Below are 27425 nucleotides of genomic sequence, written 5' to 3' on the forward strand. Positions count from 1 at the left end.
GACAAAAAAATTCAGTCTAGGATAATCTTTTGTTCTCCTGAAAAGTTTAACTATATATTTAATGTGCTATAGTTTATGAATGTCATTGATTTAAAAATTATAACTTGCTCTTGGCTCCTTTGTACTTGTAAGCCTTAAGTACTAAATTTTCAATTATCAATTCAAAGACTCTTACCAAGATGCTAATTGTAAAAGAAAATATATTTTTCCTCAGTTTAGAGGTAATGTGGTTCAGGGGAAGAAAGCCAGGAAGCAGAAAAATATAAAATAGAATATCAATTTGTACTCACATATAATTTGGTATTAAACTCTAAAGACATGTAAGAGAGCATAAAGAACTGATGACTTGATTAGCTCTTGTGGTGCAATTGAAGGAGCTGCCTCACAGGTTCTTCATTTGGAGGAACACTTTGATCTTTGTTCAAGTCAATTCATGAACATCAACTGACAAGACTGCCTGAAACACCCCGTTGGTTAAGTCCAAACTCCAAGCAAATTATTTGGTTTTATTAAAGGTTTCTAGAAAAGGTGACTAAGGCAATCCTTTCAGAAGCCATTAGGCAAGTGACTTTAAATTCTGGTGTGTACAATATAATATACGTATAAGCAAGCAGTCAGTTGAGTATGTAAATACTTTTTTCAACTTTGTGACAAAAAGAAAAGCCACATTTCAATTTCAACCTCGTTAAGGCATTTCCAGAGTCTTATAACTCTACATCAGCAATATCTCAAAAACAAGACTAACAAAAAAATAGTTTAGTAAGTGGACAATAGAAAATAAATTTGTTAATAAGCATTTCATAAAGCATTAAGAAATAAATTCTATATATATATTATATATATATATTTTTCTACCCATAGTTAGAAAAAAAAACAACAACACAGTTTAACCCCTGTTTGGGAAGAGGACTGTTTCAAAGGGCTCATTTTTGCACCCACCCTGTCAAAAGAGGTCAGAAACATTCAAGAATAAAGTCACTGCACCTCTGTGGCACAAATAGATTCTGCGGCTAAAATCAAACAAAGCCCAATTAAACTAATCATAACGTTCCAGTGAACACAAGGAAGCTCACCTGGTATTTCTGGACTTCTCCCTTGAATTTTCAAATCTACTCTGTTCTTGGTATTATAATTACCTTGACCAAAATACTGTGAAATTACTGCTCTGATCTACTAATGGCTGCAAAATTCAAGTCGTTGTGGTTTCATGCCAAGGGGCCATAGCAAGGTGGCTCAATGATTTCTGACACAGAAGACAACTTCTAAAAACTCAAAAGGGAAAATTAACGGGATGTGGTTTACATTGCCAAAGACTGTTCATTAATTACCAATTTAATCACTGCTGGAGGCATGACATTACAAAAATCTGGCTGAAAGTTCTAATAGATTATGAAGACCACCTAAGAAGAGTGACCAAGAAATGTACAAAACAATTAATACTGTTTCACTGCTATCAAAGACATTCAGATTATTTTACATCAAGTGAAGCAAAGGAATTAGTAGCTTCACAGTGCCACCACTAGGAACTGTAAATACAATAACATACAATTAGTAATGCACATGTGACTTGGTTCAAGGCATATCTTTGGGAAAGCCAGAACATGATAAGGAGAACAAAAGAAACATTAAAAAATAAAATGAATGAAGATTTAAACAGTACTCTGTGCATGCTGAGCAACAACAGAATAAACCATATAAAATACTGCTTTAGCAATGGTTATATCATCCTGGGATGTTCAACACTACTCTGAGCAGCCATATGGAAAATGCCCATGGCCATTAACAGTGGCATTTTAAAAGTAGTGTTCCTGATGTTAAGACACATAGCTCTAGCTTCATGTGTTCATGGCATTCTTGAATAAATAAGACTTCTGCAGTCACATAATAGAGAAGATGCTGCTATTTTGCTAATAATATGTTTTGTTTTTTTTTATTGTGAAAATACTGTACAGAGGGGTTACAATTACATGGGCAAGATAATGAGTACATTTCTTATCAAGCATTGTAGCCTCCTCCTAATAATATGTTTTCTAAGAAGTCTAGGAACCATTGTTAAAATGGCAGACTTCAAATCAACTTGAATTTAGACATAATAGATAAACTACTATTGAAATCAATGAGAACCCCCCTACTCCCTTGTACAGAGATATTTAGGTGGGACACAGAATTATAGTGGTATGCTTCTCTAAAATTCAACTATACACAAAGTTAAACCATATTTATTTCTAATAACAGAACTGATATTATGTACAATAGAAAAAATAAAAATTTTAGGCTGAGCTTAATTGTAAAGCTTTGTTTTATAGAGTTATATTTAAATGTAACAATGTTTATAAATATTTTATGATGATTTATATATAGAACACACGTATATATGAAAAATACAGAGAAGTTATTATTAGATTATATAAAAATAATGTTTAGCCTTTTTGAAAACAATTATATGGTAATGGCTTCTTTAATTATCTGGAGAAAAATCTAGTGATTTTATCTAAATCTGCTACAATTATCAGCATGACAGACTAGTCCCATTTAAATCAATATTTTCCAATCAACATCAAAAGTACAATGTTGATATCCTACCCTTCATGGCAACAAAATACCCTTTAAAAGTTTAATTAGCTTTTAAAAGAGCAGCTTGCATTCTCTTCATTCTTAACAAGCCATTTGGACTCATTTCTAAAGGCAAGTAAAAAAGTCACTATTTCTGTATTTTTTATATTTTTCTTATTAAATCACTAATTTAATCAGTTTTTATTAAATCACTAATTTAGTTTGGTCTGACCAAACTAAAATCCCTTCTCATACATACAACTTTCTTTAGGGGATTCAAATATTCCTGTAGACCTTTGAAGACAATTACTACGAACATTCTAAGATTTGCTTTGCTAACTTGCTGTTTGATTCTTCTACCTGCTAATTGTCTCCTATATCAGTCAAGTATAATGGATAGGTTATTTTACTGGTAGTTTAAAAATTAAAGAAAAAACTTGAAGTCTTTTTTTTGTAGGATTGTTGTAATTCTTTTTTGTTATTTCTTTTAAAGAAGTCTCCAGATATCTAACAACTTCTGCAAATTTTATTCATGCTACATAATTATTACTGAATAAACAACACATTTATAAATTCATTGATTGGCATTATATTAGATTGAAAATTTACCTGCATTTTTATTTTAGATTCCTATTTATAAATACATTTTTGCATCATTCTTCCAGTAGATTCAAAATGCTCTACAAATATCCTAACAATCCTGACAACAATGAAATATTGTGTTATTAAGAGTGTTAGCTGGATGCTGGTGGCTCACGCCTGTATCCTAGCTACTCAGGAGGCTGAGATCTGAGGATTGCAATTCAAAGCCAGCCCAGGTAGGAAAGCCTGTGAGTCTCTTATCTCCAATTAACCACCAAAAAAACAGAAGTGGCACTGTGGCTCAAAGTGTTAGAGTGCTAGCCTTGAGCAAAAGAGCTCAATGACAGTGACCAGGCCCTGAGTTCAAGTCCCATGACCACCACCACCAACAACAGAGTATTAACAGAGTGAATTATTGTAGTAAGAGTATATTAATCCTAAACTCTAGAACATAAAATTCAAACATCTCTTTCAGATATCTATTTAATTACATGATCATGAATGATGATAGGCTTGCTAAATGTACTTTTGCACATTATATTATTTTTAAAAATTATTTTTTTACTTATATTCCAATACAAAGCAATAAGTAAAAGAGTCTTACATAGACTAGCTTGTTAAAGTCTATTTTGACATATGTAGAAGAAAATATATTGAGAAAGAGTAATAAAGAAAATGTTTTAAAAAAACTATCTTAAAATTACATTTTTCTTGGAGTTCATGTTTTTATATTTAAAGTGCTTTTTACATATATTACATAATCAAAAATGTTCCTTTGGATGATACAATGGCTACACTGCTAAGGCTGCCAAATGCTTGAGTGGTACACTTGGAAAACAATGAACAAAATAAATATTACCAATACTCTAAATTACAGAGATTGAGTAATGGAAACTGTCTTCTATGTAAAAGAAACATTTCAGGGAGCAATTGAAACAGTTTAATGAGCATCTAAAGCTTCCTCTAAAGGGGCTGGAAACCTTGACTTAAAATGTGCCAGGGCTCTGATCTCTAGTATTTACCCCATCCCTTCAAAGGTACAAAGATACAATTGACTTTGAAATTTAAATGACTTTCCTTAAGAAAGAAGACAATTGTACTTACACCAAGTTCTCATAAAACATGCAATGGTAGCCCTGGCAAAATTAAAAGTATGTAGTACCTGTGTTTGTAATTATCAAGAGGAATGACAACTCAAAAATTTCCCAAGAATAACTAAACCCTGTAAGATTATTAAGACTTGTTTTCTTGTTTTTTTCTTCTTTTTTTGGCCACACTTTTCCCTGCCTTAAACCAGGAGCTCTAACTCTCTAATAGCGGAGATTATAGGCATAATCACCACGCTCAGCCTAAGATTTGCTTTCAATGTCTTAGACTTGCAGCCTAATACTAACTGCAGGCTATAATAATTAAGAGAGAAGGTTTAGTAGAATACTGTGCTTTAGGGCAGAGTTGAAGCTGAATTCTAATATCAGTCTCAGCATATGGAAAAAAAAACCGCGTATGTATAAAGAACTTATATATACATATCATTAATAAGAAAGGCAGAGCCAGGCACTGAGGCTGAGATCTGAGGATTGCACTTTGAAGTCAGCCCAAGCTAGAAAGTCCATAAGACTCTTATTTCCTATAAACTACTCAAAATAAAAAAGCCAGAAGTGGTGCTGTGGCTCAAGTGGTAAAGCACTTGCTTTGAGCAAAAAGAAGTTCAGACATAGCGCCCAGGCCCAGAGTTCAAGCCCCAGGCCCAGCAAAAAAGGCACTGGGTTAGAGGCATGGCTCAAGCAGTAGAGCACCTGCTTAGGAAGTATAAGGCCCCGAGTTTATGCTTGGTATGCACCTGTACAAAAGAGGAGAGGAAGGAGGGGAGAAGAGAGAAGGAAGGAAATAATTAAATAGAAGTATCATAACACAGGATTCAATAGCAAGAAACAAAAGATTGAGGGAGCCTTCAGTCCCAAAGTGGCAAAAATAATGTCATTTTTTTTTACTGACTTGTGACAGTGGAAAGAACTTCCTGTGTCTAATAATGATCCATTTTGTTATAAATACCCTCCAAGAAACATTTTTTAAAGAAATTTTAAACTTTTATTACCAAAAATCTCCTTATAGCAAACTCTTCATTTAAACATTTTTATTAGAGCCGGGCGCTGGTGGCTCACGCCTGTAATCCTAGCTACTCAGGAGGCTGAGATCTGAGGATCGCGGTTCAAAGCCAGCCCAGGCAGGAGAGACTGTGAGACTCCTATCTCCAATAAACCACCACAAAACCGGAAGTGGCGCTGTAGCTCAAGTGGTAGAGTGCTTGCTTTGAGCTGAAGAGCTGAGGGACAGCGCCCAGGCCCAGAGTTCAAGCCCCACGACCGACAAAAAAAACAAAACAAAACAAAAAACAACAAAACAATTTTATTAGATGCTACTTAGAGAATATGAAAACAATCTTTTAAAATTATTCCTTCCATTCACTCACTGACCATTTACTGAATACTTGCTGCTAGGGCTGAATTCATGAACTTGAATAGTTCATAGTTGTATGGGAGAGAGATTTATAATTAGATAATTATAGTGGGATAAACAAATGCTATAGTAAAGACACATTAAAACATACTAAAGAAATATAGGAAAGGGATTTAACTTTACCTTTTTGAAACCAGAACAACATTGTGATGATAATCTCACTGTCATAATTAGCGGAATTATTAGGTGAGCACTGTGGCTCAAGTGGTAGAGTGCTTGCCTTGTGCTGAAGAGCTCAGGAACAATGCCCAGGCCCAGAGTTCAAGCCCCATGATGGACCAAAAAAAATTATTCCCTTCATTCATTCATTTACTGAATATTCAGTGCTATGGATATCAAATTCTTGAACTCAGAATAGTTCATAGTTGAGTGGGAAAGATATTTATAATTAGAGTACAAACTCATTTTTTAATCTCCATAATAATATCCATTCTATTTTCATAAGGATGCCAGAAAAATAAGCAAGCAAGGAATCAAATACAATGCTTTGATAATGTAATATCTGAAGTCATACTATCTAGGTACAGTTCCTGTTGTCACTTTTTTTGTTTTTGGTCTGTTGTGGAGCTTCAATTCAGGGATTGGGTGCTGTTCCTGAACTTTTCACTGAAGGCCAGCACTCTACCACTTTGAGCCACAGTACCATCTCCAGTTTTCTTGTGGGTAACTAGATTAAGAGTTTTATTGCCAGACTTTCCTACCCAGGGTGGCTTCAAACTGCAATCCTCAGATCTCAGCCTCCTGAGTAGCTAGGACTACAGGTGTGAGCCATAGGCACCAGGCTCATAATGAGGATAATAAAACTTGTAATTGTTATGGTCATTAAATTAGAAAACCTAGGTAGAAGTACTCAGAAGCATGCATGACACAGACCAAGTACTCCATACTACATGGTAACTGTTAAGAAATGTAAAATTTATACATAGGTAAACTGATTCTTTAAATCTACTTGCCAAATAGATCCTGCAAATATCCAGTATTATAAGTTAAAATCAATTCATGTGTAATTTGATTATTAAATTTTATATTTAAAAATACAAAGACACAGATGTCCTACAGTTTCTAGAAACTGATAAAATATAACAGAGTTTATACAAATTCCACAAAGTAACTTTTGTTGTGTGCCTTCCCTAGGGCTTGAACTCAGGGCCTGGACATTCACTGGCCCTGAGCTGTTTTGCTCAAGGATAGTGCTCTACCACATGAGCCACAGCTCCACTTCCAGCTTTTCTTGGTGATTAACTGGTGATAAGAGTCTCTCAGGACTCTCCTGCCTGGGTTGGCTTTGAACTTTTATCCTCAGATAAAAGTTATCCTCGATTCCTCAGCACCACATAAGCAAAAAGAAAAAAGCTGGGAGTGGCATTGTGGCTCAAGTGGTAGAGCGCTAGGCTGGAGCTGAAGAGCTCAGGGACAGCGCCCAGGCACAAAGTTCAGGCCCCACGATCACCCCCCCCCCCCAAAAAAAGGAAACGCACAAAAAACACAAATTAGCAAAAACAGGTACAGGTGGAATTTATATTCCAGGATCTTATGTTTCCTCTTATCTAGAAGTACTGTTTAGGAATAATGACTTCATGGTTCTATATCTATAAATTCACCAGTTCATAATGTACTAAGTACTTACAATATACAAAAAGCCTGTAGGAAAATAAGCCAGAAATAAGAGCAAATTACTCCCGATATCAATACAGTTCTGATTAGAATTAACAATTTTTGGATTTTTCAACTAATATTCCTCACATCACTTAGCTGCCTGTTGTACAGGGGTGTAGCTGCACTGGCATTCTGTTTATTCCCGGCTTTTAAAGCTGCATCTTTTCTTGCTTGCTCAAGCAGAACTCTTGCTCTTTCTTTAAGCTCTTCTTGTCGGGATAACATTCGATGCTTAAAAGGAAAGACACAAATTAGAAGCCAGAAACAAAACAAAAATAAACAAGTAATCTACATTTCTAAACTAATTAAACATCAGACAATCTGTTGAAATAAGAGAGATCAGTAATAACACTGTAGCTTCCTTGCTAAGATTACCTATAGAAATGAAAGCAGAATATAAAAATCTTGACATGAAAGAAATAAACACATCTTTACTAACTTTATTAGAACATATTGTCATAATGTGTGTTTATACAAATGCATATAAATGCACTATATTATGTGCTATTCATCTTTGCCCAAGGTAACAGTATAATGTGGGAACCAAAGATAGTTTTAAACATTCAGCTTTTATTTTTATAGTCTAATAGAATTGATAGCAATGTATCCCCAAATTTATATACTGATAAAGATAATATATGATAATAATTTTATAAAATGACAAATATTTATGGAAAATTCAAAACTATTATATTTTGTAAAAAAAAAACTAAGTCTGATTTCCTTCTTCCTTGTTCACTCTCCTTAAAATGAAACAAGCATATGAAAATTGGGAAAATATTCCCTTGGGTTGGTTTGTAATCTTTCAAGCCCTGGTACCAGGACTTAAACAACTCAAGGTCTCTCACACTTTTTCTACTTTTTTGCTCACATCTGACACTCTGAGTCATGTCACCAGACCTGGAAATCAGTTCCTAAATGGTGGCAACAACCAAAAGTACAATATACAGAATCTTCTTTTTTTTGAGACAGAGTCTTATTATGTAGACAGGGTAGCCTGGACTTCTGATCTTCCTGTCTCAACCTCCTGAGTACTGGGATTATAGGCAGTACCACCCATACTCCTGAAAGTCCAAAGTCCAAAGTCTTTTTTAAAAAATTAATATAGCCATGTTTTAGTTTTAGATAATGATTATTGTTATGTTTAACTTCTCTTCCCTTTTACAGTATAATTTTATAGTCAAAGAAAAGGAAGTAAACAATAAATCTGTTGTTTCATTTACTATTATGTGAAACTATCTGAAAAGACCACTTTAGGATAAAATCTTCATAGTTGACTATTACTACTTTTTAAACCCTTTTTCTGTAATCTTAATGTTTTCCTGAAAAAAAAAAAGCATAAGTAGGCTAAGCATGTGGCTTAGTGGTAGAGTGTTTGCCTAGCATGCATGAAGCCCTGGGTTTGATTCCTCAGTACCACATAAACAGAAAAAAACCAAAAGTGGCATTGTTGCACACTAAGCCTTAAGCAAAAAGTTCAGGGACAGTGCTTAGGCCTGGAGTTCAAGCCCCAAGACTGGCCAAAAAAAAAAAAGTGCATAATCTTATTTTATTTTTAGCATATGCATGAGGTCTGGAACTATCACCACTACCTAATTCCAGAACATTTTCATCACTCAGGATTAGAAGGGGAGCACTGCACCAGTGGCTCACACTTGTGATTCTAGCTATTCAGGACATTGAGATCTGAAGAATGTGGTTCAAAAGCCAGCCAAGGCAGAAAAGTTTGTGAGAATATCATCTCCAATTAACCACCAAAAAGCTGGAAGTAGAATTGTTACTGAAGTGATAGAATGCTAGCCTTGAGCAAAAAAAGCTCAGGGACAGTACCAAGGTCCTAAGCTCAAGCCCCAGGAATACTCCCACACACACAAAAATCAGGTTTAAATTATTGTCCCAGTAATAATAAGCAATGTAACGTTGAAAAGATGTCACTTAAAACAATAGTGTAATTCCATTATATAATATATAAATTATATAATTTTGGAGTGACACCTGGGTTCAAATGCCAGTTCTATCACTTAATTGTAGACAAAAGATAAAAGTAGACTATCTTTCATAAAGATAGTGTAATGATTAAATAATAGTTTACTGAGTACTGGCATATGATAAATGCTAAATAAAAGTTAAACATTACCATTAAAAAGAACCCTCCATTTCCTTACCTTAGAAATGAGAATAGATCATCTTTAAGTCCTATGTTAGGTCTAAATTCTATAGTCCTTTCGTGGTTTCAACCCAGCTACACAAATAGTGAAAAAACTGCTTTGGCCTTAAAAGCACATGAGCATATTTTTTTTTTCTGATTAGTCAAAATACTTCATATTCATTATAGAATTTTTAGAAAATACATATAAGTAAAAAAAACTGAAAAAAATGTACTTTATGTTATTCAGAGATCATTACTATAGAATTGTGCTCCCCACCCCCTTTTACCCACAGTGCTGGGGATAAATATTCTTAGGAAGTGCTCAATAATAGTATTATACCCCAGGCCTATCATGTTTTTTTCATTTTAATATTTTGTTGAAAGCTTTTATTCATGCCCTTATATTTTTTCTTAAGAACATATTTTTTTTTTTTTTGCCAGTCATGGGGCCTGAACTCTGGGCCTGGCCGCTGTCCCTCAGCTGTTCAGCTCAAGGCTAGCGCTCTACCACTGGAGCCACAGCACCACTTCCAGCTTTTTCTGCTTATGTGGTGCTGAGGAATCGAACTCAGGGCCTCATGCATGCAAGGCAAGCACTCTATCACTGAGCCACCTTCCCAGCCCCAGAACATAATTTTAATAGGCTAGCTAGAATTCTATTATTTAGAAGACTTGTACTTTAATTCATTTTATTGGACATATAGGTTGTCAACAATGCTTCCCTATAGCAATATATATATATATATATATATATATATATATATATATATATATATATATTTTTTTTTTTTTTTGTTACCAGTCCTGAGGTTTGAACTCAAGGCCTAGGTGCTGTCCCTGAGCTTTTCTGCAAGCTTCAGTCAGGGCGTTTTCTTGTTTTGTTTTAAATTTAAATTTAATTCTAAAGATGATGTATAGAGGGGTTACAGAAGTTACATAAGTAAGGTAATGAGTACATTTCTTTTCAATCAGTTTTACCCCCTTCCCTCCCTTATTTTCTCCTATTCTCATCCTCTCCCCTACCCCATGACCAATTCTCCTCCCTCCCAAGTTATAAAGTTTATTTCCAACTAGTGTCTGGTGAGTATTACTGTTACAGTGGTTCATCCTTAGTCCTAGCTCTTCTGTGATTCCCCTTCCTTTTCCCAAATTAGATAAACTTATATTACAAGACAAAGGTTTCCTTTGGTTTATTCCCAATCAGGGTCTTTTGTTTTGTTTTTGTGATTAACTGGGGCTAAGAGTCTCATGGATTTTCTTTTTTCTTTCTTTTTTTTTTGGGTCTGGTCGTGGCACCTGAACTCTGGGCCTGGGCACTGTCCCTCAGCTCTTCAGGTCAAGGCTAGCGCTCTACCACTTGAGCCACAGCGCCACTTCCGGCTTTTTTCTTTTTGCTTATGTGGTGTTGAGGAATCGAACCCAGGGCCTCATGCATGCAAGGCAAGGGCTCTACCACTGAGCCACCTTCCCAGCCCGTCTCATGGATTTTCTTGCCTAGGCTGCCTTCAAACTGTGATCCTCAGATCTCAACCTCCTGAATAGTTAAGGCTATAAGCATCAGCCACTGACACTCAGCTATAACAAATTTTTATGAACAGCCTTTTATGCAAATTTTCATATACAATTACAGCTGTATAAAAATCTCTTCAGAAATAATTCTGGAAAGAAAGATTTAAGGGGATAAACATCTTTTTGTTGTTGTGGTGGTGGTGGTTGTGGTGGTGGTGGTTGTGGTGGTGGTGGTGGTACTAGGGATTGAGCTTAGGACTATTTAGTTATATCCTTAGCCATTTTTTGAATTTTATTTTGAGACAGTCTGGCTAAGTTGCCTAAGCTCAATCAAGTAATCCTCCTGCCTCAGCTTTTCAGGTTATTTGGGACTACAGGCATCATATAGCCAGCTGACATAAACTAACTTTCTTTTCTATTCTTTTTACTTTTCTTTCTCTCTCTCCTTTCCTTCCTTCCTTTTTCCTTCCCCTATTCCTCTCTCCTTCCCCCTTCCCTTCCTCTATCTCTCTCTCTTCCATTTTCCCTTCCTTTTTCCCTTCCCTTTCCTTTCCCCCTTCATTTCCTTTTCCTCTTCTCCTTCCCTTTCCTTTTTTCTCCCCTTCCCTTTCCCCTGATTTGCTACCTACCTGCCTGTCTTTTGGGGCTGGGAACTGAATCCAGAGCCTTCCACATGCTAGGCAGCATTGCAATACTGAGCTACATTCCAGCCCATTAACCTTTTGAAGGGATTTGATGCCCATTGCTAAATTGCCCTTTAGTAATGCTGACTGCTCTACATTTGGGTTATGACTTTTTAGTGCTATTAAGATGACAAAGTTTAGGAGCATGGGCCTTGTATTCAGATAATATTGGTTTTGTATACATACTTTAAATTTTATTCTATGATCTTAGGTAACTTTATAAACCCCACATTCTCCATTTTTAAAATGGGATTCAACCATTCACCTCATGGGAGGCAAAGTTTAAGAGCAAGATCTGTATAAGATATGTGATTGTTATCACAAGTACTAGGCCTCGGTGGGCAACAAAGTAACTGTTAAGGCTACGTAAAACATTAACTTACCATTTCCTATAAATAAATGCATTAAGAATGTCCATTATTTTACTTACTACAAAAAAAGGCAATTAAATTCTGATATACTAGGTTCTATACTTAATATCTTAATTTCAGAAAATCTAAAAATACAAATATATATATATATATATGAGAATTGATAAAAAATAGTGCATAAGAGAGAAATAGGTCAAAATCTACCTGTTATATATAACTTTGTAAAAACATGTTAGCCTTTGTATTATAGTTTGGGTGTCAGACATTATTCTTATCAGCCAAGTGTCAAATACACCTTTAAATTTCATCTATGCAAAATCCTGATTCATAAATTTATGGCCAATGAATGAATATATCTGCAGCTGGAGGTGGTTTCATCATCCACTATAGCATTTTAATCATCTGATTTTCCAATTTGTTTACAATGAGAAATGATACCTAATATTTTATAATTGGTAACATATTAAAGTGTTCTATGAATGAATATAAAAAGAAACAAAACCATAAAAGAACTATCAAATATATATACTCACCATTCTAACCCACTTACCTGCACCATTTTGGAAGACTGATCAGCATGATTTAAAGTGGTTCTATCAGCATCTGAATCAGATTCTATCTGCCTCAGAGAAGTACGTTTTTTCTTTGCAAGGTCTGCATCTCTACTATATGAGTATCCAAGTTTAGAAGTAGGAGATAAACTTGCTGTTTTAGTAGGTGATTCAGCATCGGATCTACATTCCAGGGGTCTAGAAGTTTCTATTTTCTCTTGTTCTAAGTTACTCCTGACTTCTACATTCTTAAACTTTTGTTGTTCTGTCTCTTCACAAATCAAGGGTGGAGATACATCCTTCTTCTTATCACTAACGTATAAGTCACTTAATTCTAAAGTCTCAGCTTTTAGTAGTCTCTTCTTGCCTAACAAAATCTGTGCCTGGGTTGAATCTGTATTGGAACATATTCCAGGGTCATCAGATCCTGAAGTCCTTCCAGAGCTCTGCTGGGATTTCTGGGGTTCTGTATCACTTTTAGTCCTGCGAGAATAAGGAGAGGCTGCGCTTGGACTAAGGTGATCATCAGGAGTCTGATGCTCACTTTCTGACTCTCCAACCCCACTATCATTTACAAATACAGAATCATCCTGGGACAAGAAGTCGACTGCTCCACTGGTAGGCTGCTGTTGTGGTTCAGGTTCCCGCTTTAGATCACTAAGCTCTGCATAGAATTTTTCTTGATCCACAGAACTGTTTGTATCTGTTTCATAGTTTCCAACTTTATATGTGCTTTTACTGCTATTTTCCTCTATCTGAACAACATTTAGTTCTTGGCCACTGAAATGTGCCCTTATTTGATAGAGGTAAGTCATAACAGTCAGTTTATCAGGAATTGCCAATAAAACCATATCAGAAGGCTCCAATAACCGGGAAATTCCTATGCTGGCAAATCCATCATAAGCCTTCAAAGGAGAAAAAAAAAACACAAGATATAAATATAGTAAGATATGAATATAAAAATTAGGTAAGTAGTATATAGTATATAGGTATAGTATAGGTACAATATAGGTACCCATAATAACATACAGGTATAATACAATACTATGGGTAGAATATAGGTACTCAGACTGTCTATTCTTATTTTTTAATTTTTTAATTTATTTATTGTGCTGGTCCTGGGGCTTGAACTCAGGGCCTGAGCGCTGTGCTGAGCCTGGGGCTGAACCTTTGGGCTAGGGTTCTAACACAAGTTACAGTTCCTCTTCTGGCTTTTGGTGGTGAATTGGAGATGAGAGTCTCATTGACTGCAAAAAGCCCCAACAAACAAACAAACAAACAAACAAACAAAAAAACCCTCAGATCTCAGCCTCCTGAGTAGATAGAATTTTAGGCATGAGCTACTGGGCACCCAGCTCATCCATCCACTTTTAACACAACAAAACTTAATTTTTGTTGTTGTTGTAGGGTATATAAGGTTACTAGCCAATGTCATATGAAAGAAGAAAATTCCAAACATCAGAAATGTATAAAAATGGGTAAAAGAGGAAATAGTTTACTAAAAACAATGGAAATATTCTTTTCCAAAAAGAAAATATGAACAAATGATTGTTAAAAAACATACAAAAGGGCTGGGAAGGTGGCTCAGTGGTAGAGTGTTTGCCTTGCATGCATGAGGCCCTGGGTTCAATTCCTCAGCACCATATAAACAGAAAAAGCTGTAGCTCAAATGGTAGAATGCTTGCCTTGAGCTGAAGAGCTCAGGGACAGTACCCAGGCCCAGAGTTCAGGCCCCACGACCAAAAAAGAAAACAAACAAACAAACAAAAAAACCCACACAAAAACCTGAGAATAGATTTACAAAACGAAGAACTAAGGTATAAAGAAATATTAGACCAATGTACCCCCAATTTTATTGTGCCTATCAACTGCTTGTTACTACAGTCATGTGACTACAATAATTTGTAAAGAAAAAGCAGAGCTAGGTAAGTGCAAAGAACTAATGATCAGATTCCCTGAGAGAAATACAAATGAATGCCATTAGGCTTAGAAACATAGAAACATTTTTTAAATGCCTAATAAGACTGGTTTTTTCATAAGGAAAATTCATCCATTTTGGAAAGAATGAAATGTTTTGAGTACTACAATCTCGTTGAGAATGTAAGGCTGCATTGTGTTATTTTTGTTAGCCTTTAAATGACTGCGGTATATCAGGTTTTTCTAGTTTTGAAGAATCAAAGCTGTTTCTCAATTTACAATTAATTATTACTATCCTGAACTAACCCTTCAAAACAATACTGTTGCTAGGAAGCATTAAAAGTATGGCTAAAAGTTTAGATATACTTTCTGAAGAAGTATATCTAAGTAAGAATTCTATAATATATTCTTATTTTGGGATGTTAAACCAGCTATTCTTCATAACAAGTTAAGACTTAGAAGTACAATTCAAAGTTTTTCTTAAGAGAAATGCCAGAAAATTATTTAACAATTGAGAAGGAATCATTCTTTTTCACTTCATGTTAAAATATATTTCTCCCTTAGAATTTAATCTGTTTGTCCTGTAGTTTAATAAATGAAAAACAAATTGTGATATTAAAACCTCTTCAATTTTCACAGCACTGTGCTTCATAATATTGGTACTTCAAGATACTTACTACAGAGAATGGCTCAGTTGGTGTGCATGTATAGACTTGTTTGTTATTTTACATGTTTTAGGAAAATTGAAGTCATTTTCCTCCTTGTGTACCTTGACTACTTGATTGACAGACGTCAATTGCAGATCATCAAGGAAAGCACCACAAGAAGTATTATAAACATTTCCTAATTATCTAAAACAATGACCTACTGGTTAAGATCCAATGCCACAGGTAAATACCTTTTTTTATTCAGCATTTTTTTATAGACCTGGGAAAATGATTAGCTTTCTTGTGAAATAACTCCTGCTGGTGTTTTGCTTCATACAGCAATTCATTTAATGCACACTAATTGCACTAAAAACATTTTAAAAACAAACCAGGGTTCTTGTAAGGGAGGCAAGACTTTATAAAAGAACTTTTCCATAGGATAACCTCTTCTGCTATGGCCATTTACCAACTGTCTTTTTAGTTTGTGTATAGAGATTTTTTTTTTAATCTCCTAGAGGAAATTGCTTTATTCAATCCTAAATGTTATTAAACTGGCTAAGGAAGAGTCATTGCCAGTCATGTTATCCACCTTGGTGGAACTTAAGACACAGGCATTGTTCCTTATACAGCTTTACATACAACATTATCAGGAAGAACCTCATAAAGCTGGAAATAATTTGCAGCTAAGCAACTAAGATATGCACTGTAGATTTCACATAAGAAGTTGCAAATGATGAAACAAAAGATGGCATAGCCTTAAACAGTTCAATGAATAGAACCATCCAAGTTAAAAGGCTTTCTAAAAGGTATGATATCTTCTCTGGAAAATCTGGAAATTTGGGGATTGAACCAGGGTCTAGCACATGGTAAATTCTTACTCTACCACTTAGCTACATTCCCAGCTCTCAGAAAACTTCCTAATAAGATAAGCCTATATTATTAATAAATACTTATATATTATAGCATATAAATGTATATTATATATTAGTATATTTATATAATATAAAAACCCAAGGTATTCTCACCATTATTAAATTCCTAAAAAAGAACTAGTGCCAAGTGTGACTTAAGCCTTAATGAGATTCCCCATATTAATTAAAAATGTATAGCTAAGTAAAATGGATACCATTTCCTTTTTTAAATTTTGAACAGTAAAATGAAAGCTCTACTTTATATAAATAATAATGGCTTATTTATGAGGCAGTCTTGGTATGTTGAGCTTATGGCTCAAAGTCTCCTCCCATCTTAGCCTCTTGAACAGTTGGAAACACCAGCATATACCACTACAACTGACTAGCAATTAATGTTTCATTCTATAATGCATACATTTATAATAAAATTAGCTTAGTATTATTTGATTCAAGTGCAGGAAAATGAAGGTAAGGTATTGTCACACAGATGGGCTGGTAGCCTATCCCTGTAATCCTAGCTATTCAGCAGGCTGAACCTGGAGGATTGGAGTTTAAAAAAAAGCCCGGGGAGAAAAGTCTCCATCTCCAATTAACCAGCAGATTGCCATACTGGAGGCATGGCTCAAATGATAGAGTGCTGCTGTGGGCAAGAAGCTAGGTGAGTGTGAGGACCTAAGTTCAAACCTAGTACTAGCACAACAAACTTAAAACAAATCCTGTCATATATATGGACACAATTTCATTAATAAAAGCATTTCTCTTCAATAGACATAGCATTTCCAAAATTATACAAGAGATAATTCAAATGACTTGTTAGCATGCACATCGAAAGGGTGTTTTTGGTTTTGGTTTTTTGGTTTTTAGGAATCAATGTTGGGACACACTGGAGATTGAATCAAAGCCTTTAAGTACTCTTCCACTGATCTGACTCCCCAACTCCAAGAAAGGTAATTTCTTCCTTCCTTTCTCCTCTCCTCTCTTTTGGTGATACTAGGATTTGAATTTAGGGCCTCATTCGGCTTGCTTGATGGGTGATATATTTCAACTTAAAAAAATTGGAGTTTTAAAATGTATATTACTCCAGGATCAGCATTATATATTTGCAAAGAAATAGTCATTTTAATGGCAATATACAATAGTTAGAGAGCAATAAAAATAAAACTGTTTTAATTAAATTCTTGTTTTGTCAATTGAACTATCAAGATTCTAAAATGTTAATCACTAGTGATTCTAATTATTTAACGTATACTGAAAACTTTTATCCCAATCAGAGGTAATTAACCATTTGTCCTATGTGCATTTTTGTTAATGGACTTCTCAGAAGAATATAAAGAAATAAATAATTAGATTGAAAAATAATTAGGATGAAAAACATTGTTAAGGTGAATTTGGGAAACAGTAAATTTAATGTTTTAATAAGCCCATTAAATAATGATTTTAAAGGAGTGATAAATTTATTTGTAGTAGTATGCAAGATAAGATATGAAAGATAAGATATGCAAGTAAGATATGAAAGTATCAGTGATCTCTGAAGGCAATGAAGTTTCAGGCATGACTCATCAACCATGATTTGTGACTTCAATTCACCATGGAAAGAAATGTTAAAGTTTGCCTAAAGAATTATAAAAACAAAATTTTCACAAATTATGTTATTCACAGATCACAAGTTAATAATGCCAACTAAATCAGGCATAGTGACTGGTATCTCTAATCCTAGCTACTTGGGAGATGGAGACTGAAGGGAATTATAGTTCAAGACAAGTCCTGGTAAAAAGTTAGTGGAACTCTATTTCAATCAAACAGCCAGGCAAGGTGGTACCACCTTTGGTCCCAGCTGAACAGGAGACTGTAGGTAAGAGGTTTGTGATCTGAGGAGGCTGTAAGGAAGAGGACTGTGGTCTTTGCCTGAGGTTAGCCCAAGGCAAAACCTTGAGATCCCACCAAAATAAATAATAACGAATACAATAAAGAACTTCAGTATGGCTTAAAAGTAAGAGTGCTTGCCTAAGCCGGGCGCTGGTGGCTCACGCCTGTAATCCTAGCTACTCAGGAGGCTGAGATCTGAGGATCGCGGTTCAAAGCCAGCCCGGGCAGGAGAGACCGTGAGACTCCTATCTCCAATAAACCACCAGAAAACCGGAAGTGGCGCTGTAGCTCAAGTGGTAGAGCGCTCGCCTTGAGCTGAAGAGCTGAGGGACAGCGCCCAGGCCCAGAGTTCAAGCCCCACGGCCGACAAAAAAAAAAAAAAAAAAAAAGAGTGCTTGCCTAGCAAGCTGAATGCTCTGAGTTCGAATCCCAGTACCACCAAGCAAACAAAAAACTGCTTTGAGATAACAATGTATTTCATTCATTGCTAGATGAAGAATTCAATTCAGTGCAAATATTGAGTATCTGTTGTATGAAGAGTTAGGTACACTTCCCTCCTTGCACACAGAAAATTATATATACTATACTTTGTGCTCTGAGGTAAAAAGCCTGAAAACTGGGTGCTGGTGGCTTACCACTGTAATCTTCTGACTAAGAAGGCCGAGATCTGAGGATCTTGGTTCAAAGCCAGACTGGGCAGCAAAGTCTTTGAGAGTCATATCAACTAACCAGCAAAAAGCTGAAGTGGAGATGTGGCTCAAGTAATAGAGCACTAGTATTATGTGAAAAAGCTAAGGGATAGTGCCCAGGCTCTAAGTTCAAACCTCAGTACCAGCATGTACACACACACACACACACACACACACACACACACACACACACACACACACACACACACACACACACACACACACACACACACACACACACACACACACACACACACACACACACACACACACACACACACACACACACACACACCATGAAAAGCAAAGCAAAGCAATACAAAAGCCTGAAGTACAGTCGGCTGGCCTGCCCAGGAGGCTCCATAAACAGCTACTCCCATACCCATTAAAACATTCTGATCTTAGTATATTATGTGTAGAATATGTATATAGTTTTCTAGACAGTAAAAAGAACTACTGTTAATATCTTTTTGCTTCTATGAATTAGGCACTCTCTCTTACATTTAGTATGTTCCTGCTCTCTTCTTTTAACATACTTTAAATTTTACATAATAGTTAAAGCACAACAGTTTTGAGTGCATTTTTATTATTGTGTCAATTTTTCTGTATTGGTACCAGAGCTTGACCTTAGAGCCTTAACAACCTACTCAGTTTTTTTTGCTCACAGATGGTGCTCTACCACTTAAGCCACACCTTCAGTTCAGCATTTTGATGGTTAATTGGAAATGGATGAATTTGCTCAGGCTTTGAACCAAGATCTTCAGGTTGTAAATTCCTGTGTGTCTTCCTTTGAGCCAAGAGTACCTGTCTTAGGTGCACTTTTTTGAAGTTACAATTTTAGAATAAAAGCAATATGCTTTCAAAAATATTTAATAGTTAATGAAAGTCATATATAATCTGATGCCTGTTGGACAGTTGTGATCTTTAAAATCTATGACAAACCAGAGAATTCATGAATCTTATTTCAACTGTAGGAAGCAGAACACTTGTATCCATGACCTCACTATGAAACTATGTATTTCTTAATTTATTTTTTTAAATTATTATAATAGCCAGGCGCCAGTGGCACACGCCTGTAATCTTAGCTACTAAGGAGGCTGAGATCTGAGGATCACAGTTCAAAGCCAGCCCAGGCAGGAAAGTTTTATCTCCAATTAACTACCAGAAAACTAAAAGTGGCACTGTGGCTCAAGTGGTAAAGCACTAGCCTTGAGCTGAAGAGCTGAGAGACAGCAGCCAGGCCCAGAATTCAAGCCCCATGACTGACCAAAAAACTTGTTATTATAAAGGTGATGTACAAAGCATTTATAGTTATGTAAGTCAGGTAAAGACTTTTTGGACAATGTTACCCCTTCCTTGCTCTTTCCCAGTTTTTCCCTCAAAACTACATATTGCATTCTTCCGTAATTCTTACCTTTTTGTTGTTTTCTTTAATATCTTGAGGATTCAGAGACTTGTAGTCACTGAAGGAGAAAAATGGGACAATGGGTACATATAATATTAGATTTACAAAGCTGTTTTTAAAAAACTTGAATCTAAAACTATGACATTCAATAATAAAGAAGAAAAACTAGCAGTTTCACAGCAATTCAATCAGTAAAGCCAACAGTATTGAAAATAAAGGAAATAAATAAAAGCTTTTAACCCAGAAGAGAAGTAGAGAGAGAGGACCAGAGTAGCCAGATAACCACATTTATCATAATGTAATCCTTTGCTGTTACTGTACAAACACCTATAGGCCTTTTATCTCATCTCATTTGTACACTAACACAATTTTCATGATAATTTAAAGTCAATTTTTTGTATAATATTAAGGTGAAAATCATTTTTTTTAAAAAGGGAAAAAGTACCAAGGAAGAAAAACTTTCTGTTATACAGTTCTGTCAATAAAGCAAGAGACATGGTTACTAAACAACATAAAGTATATAAAAATATATATAAAGTCAAGTATTTAAGGATACATACTAAGAACTTATTTTGTGATTTTTTTGGGGGGTCTGGTTGTGGGGCCTGAACTCTGGGCCAGGGCACTGTCCCTCAGGCTCTTCAGCTCAAGGCTAGCGCTCTACCACTTGAGCCACAGCGCCACTTGCGGCTTTTTTCTTTTTGCTTATGAGGAATTGAACCCAGGGCCTCAGGCATGCACTCTACCACTGAACTACCTTCCCAGCCCCTATTTTGTGATTTTTAAAAATAAATGTCTGTTATTTATAAACTATTTTGCCATCTTTTAAAAATGTTTATTATTTATAAACTATTAATAGGGAATGGGACATATTTCTACTTACATTAAATCTGGTCTAAAGTGGTGCAATATTGCACAAAAAGATAAACCATTTCTCCATGATGTAGTAAAATTGGTGATTTTTACTCCCCGGTAATTTTTCGTGACTTCTTTGCACCATACAAGCAATGACTGACTAGCATTTGGCTTTCGCCCCAAAACAGGACTTGGTATAGGGCTTGGCTAGAATAAGAGAAATGAAGAAAACATTAAAAGAATTTAATGGAAGATGAAAATTAACATTAATTGACCTAACTAGATCATTTGAACCCTTTGATGTCAGTTTAGGTCCTTCAAAACTGTCAGTTCATGACAACTGTAACCTCTAAAGGGAGACATAAATCTTAAGTTATTATCTTCAGTTTTAGCCCATGGCATTTGCCTGACAAGGATATAGATATGTGAGTTAAAGTGTATACGTAAGAACAAGCCAAGAGCTTTGTTGATAGAAACATAATGTTGAAAGCATTTAAATACTTAAGGCTGAATATTTGTATAATGCTCATACTCTGAAAGATTTTCTCAAATGTAAAAGAACAAAATATTTTTTCTTTTTCACAATATCAAAAATTATTCATTTTAAGTTTAATTGTAGCACAGATTATTAGTGGAAGAGAAATCAAAATAAGTTTTCAAAATATAGTCATATTAAATGAATATCACAATTATAATTATATTCAAATGCCTTTCCTGTAAGAATTTAAAGTTATTAACAACAGTTAGGTGTTGGAACAGCATATACCAACAGTACATAAGTCAGATATGCTCAAATAGTTTCTAATTTTAATTGAGAACTATTTTTAAGTATGAGATGGATGACATGAGTTTCTAATCTTAAGCATATATTTGTCCTTGTGTGCATACACTTAAAACCACAATGATGGGTAAGATTTAGTACTTTTTTTTTTTTTGGACGGTCATGGGGCTTGAACTCTGGGCTTGGGTGCTGTCCCTGCGCTCTTCAACTCAAGGTGAGCACTCTACCGCTTGAGCCACAGCGCCACTTCCAATGATGGGTAAGATTTTAATTCTAAACTTGTATTGTTTTTAAAATCATGTCATTTTCTTTCACTGAACAACTACAATTTGTGATACTATCACAAATATGGAGGCTGATACAATTGAAAACTGTTAAGAAACCCACTAAATATTTCTGAACTATAATCTTCTTATTAATAAAAACTAATGGCTATAGTAGTGACACTTAGATATAAAATAGAAGTCCTCCAAAACAAGGTCAAAGGAGAAAAATTATTTACCTCTAATATTTAACAAGCAAGCCATTTCTACCATATTGCTTAAGAAAGTCCAATGATGCCCCCATTTGACAAAAGCATGTTAGTGCCAAACAAAATCAACCCCAACGTAACTATGACTTATATATCTAATGCTTCTATGGGAAGACTAAGAATCAACAAAATTGTAATTTATCATTTTTATTAACTGCCAGATTAACAAATAATTAGATAAACAACCATGAGTCTAGCAAAATGCCATTTTCTATCATTTTTTTCTTAATTCAGTACCGGGGTTTGAACTCACGGCCAGCACCTTGTACTTTCTAGAGAGTTGCTCTATCTCTTGAGCCTGGGCCCAGGGTCTATGAAGTGCTGTTTTAAAATGATCATCTTTCAAAAGTCAATTAAAAAAAAACCTCACAGATGATAAAAATTAACAAACTTAGATCAATTCTACTTAATATTCAGAAGTAGGTAAAAACAGGATTCTTCAAATAGCAAATAATATATCTTTTAACTATCCCATCTATGGTCTACTGTAATTTTGAAATCCATCTAATCATTTAACCTGTGGGTAGAGATTTACCTTATTAATAAGGTAAGATGATTGCTTAACTGGAAAAAATAATTTTTCTCATTATTTTCTTTATCACTAAAAGCTGGCATATTTTTCTATATAAAATTATATTGTTAAGGCATGGAGTTGTTCCAAGTTGTACATCAGACAACTAATCTTCTCTATCACACTGTCTATAGTTTCTTCCTTACTCATATATATATTCCTCCCTCCACCCAACCCCTGGTCCTGGCGCTTGAACTCAGGGCCTGGGCTCTGTCCCTGAGCCTCTCTCTGCTCAAGAGTAGTGCTCTACCACTTAAGCCACAGTGCCACTTCAGCTTTTTGAGTACTTCGTTGGAGATGAATCTCATGGGGACTTTTCTTCCCAGGTTGGCTTCCAACTGCAATCCTCAGATCTCAGCCTCCCAAGTAGATAGGATTAACAGGTGTGAGCTACTGGCACCTGGCTTCAATATTATTTTTTTTTTTAATTTTATTGTCAAGGTGATGTGCAGAGGGTTACAGTTACATATGTAAGGTGGTAAATACATTTCTTTTTTTTTTTTTTTTTTGGGTCCGGTTGTGGTGCCTGAACTCTGGGCCTGGGCGCTGTCCCTCAGTTCTTCAGCTCAAGGCTAGCACTCTACCACTTGAGCCACAGTGCCACTTCCGGCTTTTTTTCTTCTTTTTGCTTATGTGGTGCTGAGGAATTGAACCCAGGGCCTCAGGCATGCAAGGCAAGCGCTCTACCACTGAGCCACCTTCCCAGCCCAATGTTTCTTGTCAAACATTGTTACCTCCTCCCTCATTTTTCTCCCATTCCTCCCCCCCCCAATCAATATTCTAATGAGCAGTTTGGTCTCTCTGCATTTTGTGCTGATTCATACTTCCAACTAGCTGTCCTTTCTATAATATAAAATTTGAAACTCAGTATGTACAAAACCATAATCATTCCTTATAATCTCCTTTTCATTGCTTGTAAATGATAGTGCTTATTGTTTTACTTGTTTTAGACTTTTAATCTCAGAATCACATTTGAATTCTTCCTTCACCTATCACCCCTTAATAGTTAATTCATGGACAATCTGATTTGATTTGATTTTGCCTAAGGCTTCTACAAATCATAAGAGGTCTTCCTTCTTCCAAGTTGTCCCTTATCTGACCCATTAGTCACAATATAGGTCTTCTTAAACACCACTAACATCTTTTTGGGTCTCACAAAAACACAAAATGGTGGTGAAATATTTCTGACATTGAATCCCAAATCCTTTTCAATGTGTTTATTCTCTAGGATGACTTAGTCCCCCTCTCTTTGGTCACACAGATCATCATTCGCACCTAAAATATCTTCAGTCCCTTCTATCCCTAGTACAACTGCTATGGCTGAGATAGTAGGATCATGAGTTGTAGAGTAGTACACAAGACCTTGTCTTGGGGAGAGGGGAAGTTTGGGATGTGGTTTAATGGAATAGTTTTTGCCTAAAATGTGCGATTCTTTGGGTTTATTCCTCAGTAGAAAAGGGTTTATAGCCAGAAAAATTCATAAATTGATCAGGAAAATGAAGTCAACTAATACAATAATAAAAAAATTGAATGGTTACTTTCAAATTTTTAATTGACTTCACAATGAAATCCAAGTATTTGATAAATAAAAATCAATGTTAGAATTCAGAAAAGTTAAAGGTTCTAATATACACTTACCTTAGAAAGCAAGACAATTAAAATCTTTTAATTTAAATGAAATATTTCAAAGAAATAAAAATACCAAATGTTGGCAAGAAAGGGAGTTTTTCTTTTTTCCTTTTTTTTTTTAAAAAGTAGTCATACAAAGGGATTTCAAGTCAACATGTCAGTTTATAAGCTCACAAGGCATCTTGATCAATGTCATCCCTTCCATCTTTCTCAAAGGGAGTTTTTGTATAGGGTTGATTAAAAAACAACAATAACAAACAACACTCTGATAATGTCTGTTATGCTACATTTGAAGACATGCCTTATTCAAAGGGAGTTTTTGTACAGGGTTGATTAAAAAACAACAATAACAAACAACACTCTGATAATGTCTGTTATGCTACATTTGAAGATATGCCTTATTCTATCACCCAACAACTCCTAGGTTTATATCCTATAGAAACATATGCTTCTACAGAATAGACTACAAATACAGCAATGTCATAGCAGCAGTTTCAATTTTTCAATTCTGAAATGGCTAAACATGACATGGATATAAATTTTTTTGATAATTCAGATAGTGAAATACCACACAGAGAGACACACATAGAGCCTATCTAGTGAAAATTCTAAAAAAAGAGCATAGCTTATCATATAACAGAAGCAAGATCAAATATATATAATAATTATCTAAATGCTGGTGACTCATGCCTGTAATCCTACAGGGGAGTCTGAGAGCTGAGTAATTTTGCTCAAAGCCAGCCCAGGCAGGAAAGTCTGGTAGACTCTTATCTCTAACTAACCATCAAAAATCTAGAAGTGGAGCTGTGGCTCAAGAGGCAGAGAACAAAGCCTTGAGAATAAAAGGTAAGTATAAAATCCAGACCCTGAGTTCAAGCCTCAGCACCAGCAAACACACACACACACACACACACACACACACACACTCTCTCTCTCTCTCTCTCTCTCTCTCTCTCTCTCTCTCTCATAACTACATAGACTAGAAAGGGCAAAAAAAAATCTACATACACTAGAAATAAAGAGACCAGTGTATGATTTCAGATTCTATGTTGCAACAATCAAGAGTTCAGTATTATAAAAGAGAACAATATTCGAATATTCAAAAGGCCCATTAAAATCCTCTTTACTGGTTGAGGATAGAGTGCATGTTAAGCATGCACAAGGCCCTAAGTTCATAGACTGCAACCAAAATTACACATTACAATGGACACTGGTAAACAAAAAAAAAGTCACCTTCTCAATAAATTGTTTTCCTTCGAACATATAGTCTTAATTCATTAAAGTACTTATGTTTACATATGGTAAAATTGTTTATAAGCTAAATGAATTAATGTTTTAAATTACCCTATTTCAAATAGTATAAATATCATTCTGTATAGCTCACATAAATGTTGTTTGGAATTTTTTTGTATATGGTCATTGTAATCTTTACATATTTTTTATTTCTTTTTTGTTGAATGTTTTTATTAAGGAAGAGATATGTAAGCCAGACACTGGTGGCTCATACCTATAATCCTAGTTACTTAGGAGGCTGAAATCTGAGGATCATACTTTGAGGCCAGCCTGGGCAGGAAAGTCAGTGAGACTCATCTCCAATAAACTACACAGAAAAAGCTGAAAATCATGGTGCTGTGGCTCAAGTGGTAGAGTGCTAGCCTTGCACAAAAGCAGCTCAGGGACAGTGTGCCCTGTCCCCAAATTTAAGCCCTAGGTCTGGAAAAAAAAAAGTATGATTTGTCAAATATTTTTTCTGCATTGAGGTAATCATATGACTTATCTGATAGTGTGATATATGACTCTGATTCCTGTATTCTGGGCAAAATTCCACTTGGTTGTGACATGTTTAAAATATTGCTGCATTTGGTTTGCCAGCATCATTGTTAAGAATTCTTAGACCAATGTTCATAAACAATATTAATCTAAAGTTTTATTTTCTTGCTATCAGAGTTAACACTGACTTCACAAAATAAATTAGGAATGCTGACTTTTTAAAGAAAAAGTGTGAGGTGAATTGGTGTAGCTTCTTTAAATTGTAGTAGAAATGTAGTTGAAGCCACTAAGTTTTAAGTTCAAGGCATTTATTTTTTCTTGGTGAGGGGACATTGTGTCCCTATGATAACCATTCCTGCCTTGAACTGTTTATTCTTTTTCTGTGAGTGTTAGGATTATAGGTGTAAACCATTATGCCCAGCATGATTTACTATTATTATTTTTGATACTCTTACTAGTTATTACAGGTGTATTTACATTTGTTTCTACATGGGTTAGTTTTGATAGGTTTGGTTTCTAGAAATTTGCTCTTTTTAACTAGGTTATTCTATTTATTTATTTATTTATTTGATGTATTTATTTATTGTCGGTCATGGGGTTTGAACTCAGGGCCCAGGTGCTGCTGCCTGAGCTTCTTTTGCTCAAGGCTAGTGTGCTACCACTTGAGCCACAGTGCCACTTCCAGCATTATCTGAGTAGCTTATTGGAGATGAGTCTCATGGATTTTTCTGCCCAGGCTGGCTTTGAAGTGTGACGCTCAGATCTAAGTCTCTTGAGTAGCTAGGATTACAGGCGTGAGCCACTAGAACCTGGCTTCCAAGTCATTGTTTTATTATACAATTGTTCCTAGTATTACATTACAATCCTTTCTATTTCTGTAGAATAAGGACTTCTGAGTTTTTGCTTCTGAGTTTAGAACTTTGTATCTTCTTCCTTAGTCTATCTAGATAAATTTTTGTTGTCTTTTTCAGAGAATCACCTTTTTGGTTTCATTAATTTTCTATATTTGTTAATGCTATCTTTGCGTTAATATTTATTTTTTCTCTTCTTCTAAATTTGTGGTTAGACTTCTTTTCCTAGTTTCTTAAATTACAAAGTTAGGTTGTTGATTTGAGATCATTCATTCTCTTTATTTTTACATCTCAAAGCTTTTAGTTTTAATACTAGTACTAATAAAACAATAAGAAGACCAAGTTTTAGAGAACACATGATGTATTTATTTTTATACTTCAATGGATGGTTTCTTTGGGGAAAGATGGTCACATTAAATTAATCAACAAA

At 35.2% G+C, this 27425-nt stretch overlaps 1 protein-coding gene across 1 annotated transcript in view; it reads right to left on the minus strand.

Moving 5' to 3' along the window:
• The window catches only part of LOC138835934 (EH domain-binding protein 1-like), a gene marked incomplete at its 3' end in the record, with an annotated part of 252863 nt that overhangs the window by 23260 nt on the left and 202178 nt on the right, over positions 1 to 27425 (minus strand). Inside the window, exons 12-15 of the mRNA XM_070034500.1 lie at positions 20890 to 21068; positions 20016 to 20064; positions 12571 to 13476; positions 7396 to 7539 (exon numbers count right to left, since the gene is read on the minus strand). Coding sequence (XP_069890601.1) covers positions 7396 to 7539; positions 12571 to 13476; positions 20016 to 20064; positions 20890 to 21068 — 1278 coding nt within the window. The remainder of the gene's footprint in view (positions 1 to 7395; positions 7540 to 12570; positions 13477 to 20015; positions 20065 to 20889; positions 21069 to 27425) is intronic.

Source organism: Dipodomys merriami, unplaced genomic scaffold (genome assembly GCF_024711535.1).
Source record: "Dipodomys merriami isolate MVZ:Mamm:240054 unplaced genomic scaffold, mDipMer1.0.p SCAF_242, whole genome shotgun sequence".
Lineage (NCBI taxonomy): Eukaryota > Metazoa > Chordata > Mammalia > Rodentia > Heteromyidae > Dipodomys > Dipodomys merriami.